We start from the raw sequence: 10,122 nt of genomic DNA, 5'->3' as shown, positions 1-10,122 counted from the left end.
AGAAAATATTGATGTTTATTTTTAAAATTAGAATAATCGAAAAAGTTTTTACATTTTTTTCCAATCTAGCAATGTTTAAATATTTCCAATTTAATAACAATTTTTCTAATGCGTTATCTAATGGTTCCAAGAAAATGATGCACTGCATGCATTTCAAATGCAATTCTGCAGTGAAGCATTTTCATAAATATACTTTTTGTTTCATAAATAATATTCTGCTAAATTTGTATCTCTTTGATGCCAATTACTTTGGTATTCTATTAGTTTAGAAAATATATTATTAGTAATACTTTACATATTAAATGAATAAAGGAATGTTCTTACTATTTTAACCATCAAAAGAGAAGAATTTCAGCTGTATTGATGAAGAAACAAGTTGCTGAAATCATATTCATAAAAATATACATTTGTGACCGTAAGGGCGCCAAAATTTAAATTCTGTCAGGAAAGACGATTAAAGTCAATAAATCATGCCAATTAAGTTAAAATACATTTAATGAAATAAAAGGACGTGATTTACAAGGAGACAAAACTATTTGGTACAAGAACATTTAATTACAAATATAAATTAAAATTATACTCCCGGTAATATCATATTTACTTCTTGCTTCCAAGACTTGAACTGATTATTGCAGCGGCAGCTAGAGGGCCAAAGAAAACAGTTACGGCTACAGACTCCCCCTCTGGCTCGTACGACGTCTCGGCGAAGAGTCGGCACTGTACTTCTTAGGTCTACCTCTTCGCTTGATGGGAACTACTGAACTTATGTTCCTCTCTAGAGACAGTTCATACGGTGTCAGCATATTGGTAGGGTGGATCAGTAAGGTCATAAGTGATAGGAGATCTGTTTGTGATTACGAGATAAGAGCCTTCTCTCTTTGGGAAAACTTCTTGCTTCTACTACTTATAGGGTGTAAATTCACCCAGACCTTGTCACCAGGCTGATAGTAAATTTGTCTTCTATTCTTATTAAAATATTTCTTCCTTGCTTTCTATACTTGCTTTTGCTCCACCAGCTCTCTGATTTGGGGTGTCAAGCAGGCAAATTGCTTCAAGTAAGGCGTTATCTCCACTACGAAGGTGTCGTTCTCAATGAGACTTCTTAGATCGTGGTTTACATCCTCTGTTGTTCTTAGTTCACATCCGAATTGCAAATATGCTGCAGTGTGACCAGTAGTGTCACACTTTGACGTATTCATGGCAAATCGGATCATCGTCAACTTTTCTTCCCAGGTATCGGGAGCATCACCTACTAGGATAGCTAGTTTGGGTTTCAGATCACGATTTTTTCTTTCTGATGGATTCGCCTGAGGATGATAAACTGGAATTAATTCTTGTTTGATACAAAGGAAATTGCAGGTTTGCTGCATTACAGCACTAACGAACTGGGTGCCATTGTCAGAAATTAATCTTCGTGGTAATCCATAGCGAAAGAAAACTGCTTCTATTAAGATCTTCACCCAATTTTGTGCAGTAACATTTTTTAGAGCGTAGAGCTCTATCCACTTTGTACTGGTATCCTCAATTAAAAATATCCACATCTTCCCAGTTTAAGTTTCTGGTAGAGGGCAAAAAAGGTCGATTGCTAAAGTTTCAAATCTTTGAGCATAAATAGGTATTCTCAATAATCCAGTAGGTTTCTGATTACTTGGGTTGTACCTGTTGCATTCAGCACAATTTTTTACATATCGCGTAATAAACTTCCTCATTTCAGGAAAGTAGTATCGAGAAGCAATCTTGAAGTACGTTCCTTCAGCTCTACTATGTCTTGCAGTGGGTGAATCGTGGTATTGCTGTAATACTCGTTCTCTTTCATGACAAGGAACAACAAGCTGTGCCTCCTCGGATTCAGTGTCTGGCGAATATCGGTAAAGGATACCCTGATTCATGAGATATCCTCTACTTGTCCAGTTGATATGGTCTTCACCTTTCCTACGCTTTCAAAACAATCAATTATTTTTCTTACATCCTCATCTTTCATATGTTCATCACGGATGCCTTTAGATCTTCGAGATAGTAGTTCAATAGATATGGTGTTGAAATTGCACACGAACTCTTTATTTTCATGAATTGGTCTAGACAGGAGGTCTGCGACAACGTTGGACTTTCCAGGCGTATAGTGGATTTTCGGGGAAAAAAATTGAATTTGCAGAACCCATCGAGCTAATCTACCGGATGGCGATTTTATGCTCATCAATCACTGTAAGGGTTGATGGTTCGTTGCGATGATTATTTCTTGGTTCTTGTACCCGCGAAATTTTTCCAAAGCCGATACAACAGCAAGACCTTCCCTATCTGTTGTTCAGTAGTTCTTTTCTGCAGAACTCAGTAATCGACTTGCATACTCAATGACATGTTCTTCTGGGCTTTCCCCTTGGATAAGGATTGCACCTAGTGAATAACTACTCGCATCAGTTCTAATTACAAAAGGCTTGCTTCCATCAGGTCGAGATAACACAGGTGGTGAAATCAACCTCCTCTTTAACTCTTCAAATGCCTTCTTTTCAGGTTCAAAACAAGTCCAGGGTTTATTCTTTTTTGTGAGATTACTGAGTGGTCTCGCTACTTCTGAAAATTGTGGAACATATCTTCTGAACCATGAACAAGTCTGTAAAGATAACTGCCCTTCTTTAACGCAGGTTGGTTCAAGGATTTTCTGCACTGTTGCCACTTTATCAATATCCACTTGGATTCCTTGTTTAGTAATATAATGTCCGAGATACTTCACTCTGTCATAAGGAAAGTTGCATTTCTTCCGGTTAACAGTAAGTTTGAACAGAGAGTCTATCAAATACACTTGCAAATGTACTTGTATCAAATGTACTTGCCTTAAGTCTGATAAATGTTTGTCAAAGTTTTCAGACAAAACAATGATGTCATCAAGATATGAGAGGTTAAAAATATCCTTTAGTCCCAGAGGCGGATTTTGACAACATGAGGCCACAGGCGTTAATTATTTTGAGGCCCCTTTCTAGGTAAATTCTATTTATACCAAGAAAGTAATATGAATTAAACACATTTTAACTTTGCACTTAATTTTTAGCAATTTCTACATTATATGTATATATCAAACAGATGAAAAAAGTTGCACCTTTATTATATAAAAAAATGTTAACATGAAAGAATAAAATGATAGTTCTATTCAGTAACTATTAGGAGAAAATGTTCTTATTTAAATTCATTCCAAACTTTGAATTCGTATAAACAGTGTCAGCATCCTTTGACTGAAGGATTCAGTAGTATTTTCTATTAACAATGCAGATAATAAAAGAAAAAGAAAATATATAAGATTTTTTTAAATAATACTTAAAGAAATTTTAAAATAGTTCTTAAAAATAGTATCTAGTTGGAAATATTATCTCTACAAAACAGATCATTAAAAACATTTTCACCTTTCTTCTAAAAAGTCATGTTCTTAAAAAGGTATGATATAAATTATAAAAAAAAGGGCTTTGAGCTCCAAAATAATATAACGAAACACAAAATGCTCTGATATCGAAATCCAGTTTATTAACCTATTTTCTGATATAGAAAGTAAAATTAGGTTTATATTTTTGGACAGAGATAATAAAAATTATAATGCTAAATAATAACAAATTATATTTTTCTCGGAAGGACAAAAATATATAAAGTAGTATTAAAATGATAAATGGTAATAAAAGAAACAGACTCCAAAAATAATGGAAATAAAATTTCTACAAATACAGAAACAAGCATTGAAAGCCATAAAAAATTTTTTTTAATATAACTCTTCTTGCTTTTAATTTGGAATTTAATTAAGTTTTATATAATTTAATTCCTGTACTGCCTCATTTTCAATGAATAATAGTGAAAGCTCCTTTAAATGCGGTTGACTCATTGTATTTCGTAAATAGTTCTTGACGCGTTTTAAAACCGAAAATGATCTCTCTCCTCTTGCATTGCAAATTGGCATGGTGAGGAAAATTCTTAAAATTGTTTCCACGTTGGGCAATGTTGATTGTTGGTATACTATAATCTATGTTGATTATACTATAAGCTACTATAAAAATTTCCTACAGTTAAAATTGTTATATTAGACACGAAATTATCCCATTTATTTATACTTGCTTCGATATCCAATTCAAATTGAATTGATATTCATAATTAAAATGTTCACGATATTCATATACATTAAATTCATTTTTCTATTTTATCATGTGCATTTATTATTAATTTATATTTACAGATCTTTCTTAAAAATAGTTTAAACACGTTTTTATAAGAAAATAAATAATACAACAAATCTGTATAAAATGACTTCTTACCTCTTTCAAAGCAGTTTCAGTTCTAGCTATTTTTAAACGATTCGCATCCCCTTTGTTCTTACCCTTTAAATTTTTGTTCTTAATCTTTGTTCTTTACTGTCAATGCTTCTGAACATTATTAAAAAGATTTTTACAACGACACAAAAAAAAGGATTAAAAAAATCCCAAGCTTTTTTTTTTCGAGGAATAAAGTGATTTTTTAAAAAAAATGCCACTTTTTTTACAGGAATGAAGTGTTCCCATTAAATCATAAGTTTAACAGTTGTTAAATTTCCTGAACCAATCTATGATGTGAATATTGTAAATATTAACGCGTCATAACTTGTTAACTGCATAAACTTCTTATACACAACTTGCATTTGATTATAACGCATTTAAAAAGGCTAATTTTAATTTAAAAGCATTTAATTTCATTCAAAATTTTTAGAATGAATATGTAATTTGCTAGGTTTAAATACATGTCAAGCCCCCTCCCCCCTGCTGAATCTGAACAGTATTTGCGGGAACAAGAAGAGGAATTAAAAAATTTCATTTCTAGAATGAGAAAAAAAGCACAGCAGAGAAAAGGTTATAACCTTTAAATCAGGTTAAATCAGATACTTCAATTGTCAATTCTTTGGCTTTAATAAATGTTAGCATTCCTATAACTCAATTCACTTTAATAAAAATTTCACCATTTAGTTAACAGTAATTCTTCTTCTATTGAGTAATAAATAACATTCGCGTGATTTTTGTACCAAAATATAAAATTTTTGCAACCTTTTTTTTTAATATATATTTTGATGAAAGCTATTGCATGAGGTGTATTTTTTAATTGCTTTTTTTTCTACGTGGAAAATAAATTCTAAAAATAGTGCCTCATTTTTTTTAAGTATGTTTTCAGAAAATTTCCACTGTGTGAATTCAAATAATTATATATTCTTTATTTTTTATGGAAACTTTTTAAATAAGAATACATAAATGTTTTCTTTTATTTAAAAATGTTAAATTAACAAGAAAATTGCAAGCCACAAAATTAAAATCATCATGTCCTTTTTTTATTATTTTTTGTTATCAAATACGTTCAATTTTCTAAAAAATTAACAAACTATAGAATGAATTCTCTTTAAATCATTATAAAATGGCACTGAATAAATATTTATGATAGCTGAGAAAAACTAAATTTTTAATTCTAAAAAAACGGCATTTGCTTGTCTTGATACTTGAAAAATGTGTATAGAAACTGACATCTTCAAAAATTTAGCAAAAAGAAAATCTCGTGAGAATAAAATACTTTAATGGAAATGTAGACGACTGGAAACTAAAATACACAGAAGTTTCAACAAAATAATGTCATTCCCTCGGCCTAAGGCCAAGAGTGAGATCAATGTCACATCCTTTTGTCGGTGCAGGGAATGGCACTAACATTTCATATAAAAAAGGGGCTTTTCTTCCCATTTCTTTATCTTATGTTAGTCGAGAATTGTTGACTTTTGAGTCGGTTAGCCAACGTAAGGAAAAATGGATCTCACGGATCTGCAAACAAATTTGAAATAAATCATGAAAGAAATATTCTGAAATTTGACAGAAAGTTCATTTTAATTATAATACATTTGAGTACACTATCCTTATAAATCAAATATATAAAACACAGTTGCTCATTTGTTTCTGAAAAAAAAAAAGAAGCATTTACATCGTTCCTCGTCCCGGTATGTCATATCTCCCTCAGTTAATAAGAACATTCAAATCATATGATTTTGCTAATCAAATTGCAATTTATTTGGAACAAATGGTTTTAATATTTCGGGTTTTTTAAAGATTTTATAATTTTTTATATCTTAGAAGTTTCTTGAATATCATTACTTTTGAAATTATTTATTTTTACTTTTTCCATTCATAGTTATTTCCCTTTATGTTTGGTTTGCTCTTTTCATTTAGTTTCTTTCGTTTTTTCTTTCCTTTTCTTTTTTTTCTGAGTAAAAGGGGGAAAATTTGAGCAAATTGGAAATGAAAAAAAAAAATTGCTGCCGTTTTAGCACTGCGATATAGGTTTCGAGGCCCTCCAAGTCACGAGGCGACCGCCTCCAATGCCTATGCGAAAAGGTATATCGAACATGGAAAAAGCTGCTCTAAAGTTCTTACATGTTCAGTCAACATCCTCATTAATATGTCACTTTGAAGCAATCGCTTGAACAACCTATTACAAGTTTTTAACTGCACTACATTGAATTGTAACCAATTGCAATATGTAATTACGGTTACATATTACAATTATCAGTCACGTAAAATCTAGCATGATCAAATTTTAACCTGAAGCCTTAAATCTTCATTGATCGTGATATCTTTCACTGTGTTTTTTGAATATCCTCATTAATTTAGAAATTTTTATTTGTTGGACCAATCTCGCTAACTTTTAGCTTTGACTTTTGATTTTAGTAAACTGCTGAATCTGGTACTTAAATTTTTTTAAGGAAATGAAAGAAGTTATTCAAAATTTTTATTTTTCAGGGTATCAGATTGCATAATTTTATAACGATGTTTTTCTTTTTATAACTCTTATAGAAATTCTTTTTATTAATGAAATTTATCTTTATATATAAAGGTTTTTCCTGAACAATATGCAACATAAGCCATTGAAGTTAGAAACATGGAATTTGGGAAGTTATTTTGGTGGCATTAAAGGCTCTCTGAGAACAGATTTCACAAACTTTTAATTCGAAGTTTAATTTTTTTTAAACAGAATTTTAACGTATTTTTATTATAACATCAAAAAATATTATTACACAAAAATTATTTTAACACCATTTTAAAGACTAAAAAATAGCATTTCAACTATAAAAATTTTGTTTGAATGAATGTATATTTTTGTTTAATTTTAATAATTTTTGAGAAATTAATTTTGAATTCAGTTAATACTTATACGTTCTCGTATATGTAGTTGATAAAAAAATGTAGTAATCGCCAAAAAAATTCGAACTCGGGATTTTGACGAACTTAAACGTTTTAGACTTTCCCGAGTTCGAAAAACACATTTTTGGAAAATGTCCGTCTGTCTGCGGCAAAGATAACTAAAAAACGCTTTGAGAGCTAGGCGACGAAATTTGGTATTCAGTCTTTATACCGAATGTGCAGATTTCTATCAAATTTTGAGTAAAATCTGTTGTCCATCTGTCCGGCTGGTCGATTGTAAGTTAACACGATAATTACAAAATGAAGAGAGCTTGATAGATAAAATTCGCTATATCTATTAATATTAACATCTATAATGCAGACACTTGTCAAATTGTGAGCTAAATCTTACTATGGGTTGACAGTCTGTTGTTCTGTACTTTCAGAAGCATGAAAAAGCGATAATACAAAGATACAATGATTTAGATGCATCAAATTTTGTATGGGATTTTGTGATTACAAGGGCAGTTTTGTGACAAATTTTTATTTCCATCTGTTGAGAAAAACGTGTCTGAAACAACAAATTCGATTTTTGGATAGTATTAACGCATGCCAGAGATTAATCACCAAATTACTCTCCAAGTATGACACGACAGATTCAGTAAAATGATAAATTCACGCCAAAAGTCAATATTCCTTAAATATTGTCAGAATACCATGTAAGGCGTTCTCTGGCATGGCAAGTTTATTAGAGATTATGTGAGAAAGTTTTAGAGAGACCACTCCCGCTGGTTATGATGAAATTTAAAATAATATCATTGCTTCTTCGAATTGTTGACTCATTTGATTCTGCAACTGTTAAAGTTCTGGTAAAAGAAAGAAAATGCTTTTTTTGCTTTTATTTATACTGAAAAATTTTAAAGTAATTCATTGAATAAAATTCTTTACTTGATGAGTTTTGTTAAATTTGAAGCAATGCGGTATATTGTCTCGTGCTGGCTTTAAAAAAAACTTTTAAAAAGATGCTTTAATTTGCCTTTTTACTTTCTCGTATACGAAATATAGAGAAAATATTCTAATTGTAAAAAAATTCGAACCCGAGATTTTGACGAATCCCCCCGCTTCAAATTTCCTTGAATTAGGAAAACCCATTTTCGGAAATGTCTGTCGGTTACAAAGAGAGCACAAAAACCCTTTGAGCTAGACAGGTGAAATTAAGTATGTGGCTTTTACACCAAATTTGCAGAGTTTCTTCAAACTTTGAGCATCATCCGTATACAGGAAGCCGTATACAAGCTGTTCGAATATAAGTTAGCATAATAGCTAAAAAACGAAGAGAACTAGAGAGATAAAATTCGGTAAATAGATTTAATATCTATAATATAGACATTATAAAAGTTTAAGCCTAGTCCGTCGGTCTGTGCTTCCTTCAGCATGTAAGCACGATGACTCCAGAATGCAATGACTTAAATACAGGGTGTTGCCGAATTCGACCGACAAATTCAGAGGGGTGACAGTAGGCATCAAGAGGATAAAGAATCATCATACAACATGGGGTCCCAAACGTCGTTTAGGGGGTGAAAATCTCAAAAATATAGAGAGTCGGCAAACTTTTGAAAACTGTAAAAAATTAATAAAAAAATATAAAAAGGTGTTTCAACTATGAATTTTTTAAAAGTGAAAGCACATTCTTAAAGGCTATTTTTCATGTAAGTAACATGTCGATTTGATAAACCAGGGGATCCTAAACTATTGAGAACGAAAAAGTAGTTTAGAACACTTATCTGCAAAAATATTAAAACTTTAAGAAAAATAAAAGCTTGAAAATATAAGGAATTTTATACTCTTTAATTTGATATAAGTCAGTAGTGTGAAAACTAAGGAGGTTTTAAGATATTCAAGAAAAACTAAAATGTTTGCCGGAAAACATCGCTGCAACATCGGCACCAATATTTACAGAAGTTGTTGCAAAATTCTATCGAAAAATTTTGAGGAGTAATAGTAGGCATCAAGGAGATAAGAATTTTCAAAGAAATATAAAGTCGCAAACGACGGTGAAATTTATTTGCTGGAATAAAAATACAGCATACATTTACAGCACAGACATTTTAACATAAGAAAGGAGACGATGAGAAACTTTTATAAAAATTGCTCAGTGTTGCGGCCGCGAAGGTCATTACACAACCGACACCGACGTTTAAAAGACCACCGGACACGCTCAAACATACCAGATGTGCTCGCAAATTTTCCAGCAGCTACGACGATCCGTGCTACGAGATCTTTCAATGTATCCAAAGGTGTCTGATAAACAAGAGATTTCATATGGCCCCAGAAGAAGAAATACAAGGGATTGAGGTCCGGGGAACGTGAAGGCCAATCAACAGCTCCGCCACATCCAATCCACGTCCCAGGATATGTATCATCTAAGTAGTTACGCACAGAATTAAAAAATACGCTGGTGCACCAATATGCATTAACTACATGTTCTGGCGTGCAACGGTCGGTATTTCCTGCAGTAAATCCGGAAGGACGTGCTGCAAGAAAACATGGTACTTTGCGCCACTGAGACGTTCGAGAAGGCATTTGGCCTCGTTATTTTGAAGGATCCTGTCTCCCGCAACCGTCTATTAATATTTGCAAAGGTGCTGTGATGTGCACAACGCCTACTTGGATATTGCTACTGGTATATTCTTTGCACTAGCCGTCCATTACCATTCGCTCGGTCGTAAATTAAATGCATATCCGCATATTCGTCATTCGTGAAATCTGACATGTTGTTTGCGAATGAAACTTATCGGCAATCAATTCTGCACTGCTCTTTAATGAATACTAGCTGTTTTTATATTCCTCGAATCATCAATTCTGCAATGATCGCTGCTTTTATATTCCCCGAACGCATGGAAAATTTAGATACGAGAAAGCTTGCTTCTTCTCGACAATCTTGTTCCAAAACCTTGCATTCTTAGGG

The 10,122-nt window shown here is 32.1% G+C and overlaps 1 protein-coding gene across 1 annotated transcript; it reads right to left on the bottom strand.

The window, feature by feature from the left end:
• Nucleotides 1–992: 992 nt before the first annotated feature.
• LOC129959224 (uncharacterized protein K02A2.6-like) lies at nucleotides 993–1,541 on the bottom strand. Its single transcript, XM_056072048.1, has one exon. It carries the CDS (start codon nucleotides 1,539–1,541, stop codon nucleotides 993–995), a length of 549 nt encoding a protein of 182 aa, XP_055928023.1.
• Between the last annotated feature and the right edge of the window lie 8,581 nt (nucleotides 1,542–10,122).

Source organism: Argiope bruennichi, chromosome X1, assembly GCF_947563725.1.
Source record: "Argiope bruennichi chromosome X1, qqArgBrue1.1, whole genome shotgun sequence".
Classification (NCBI taxonomy): domain Eukaryota; kingdom Metazoa; phylum Arthropoda; class Arachnida; order Araneae; family Araneidae; genus Argiope; species Argiope bruennichi.
The sequence above is the reverse complement of the archived record's forward strand: the minus strand, read 5'-3'. Positions and strand labels throughout refer to the sequence as shown.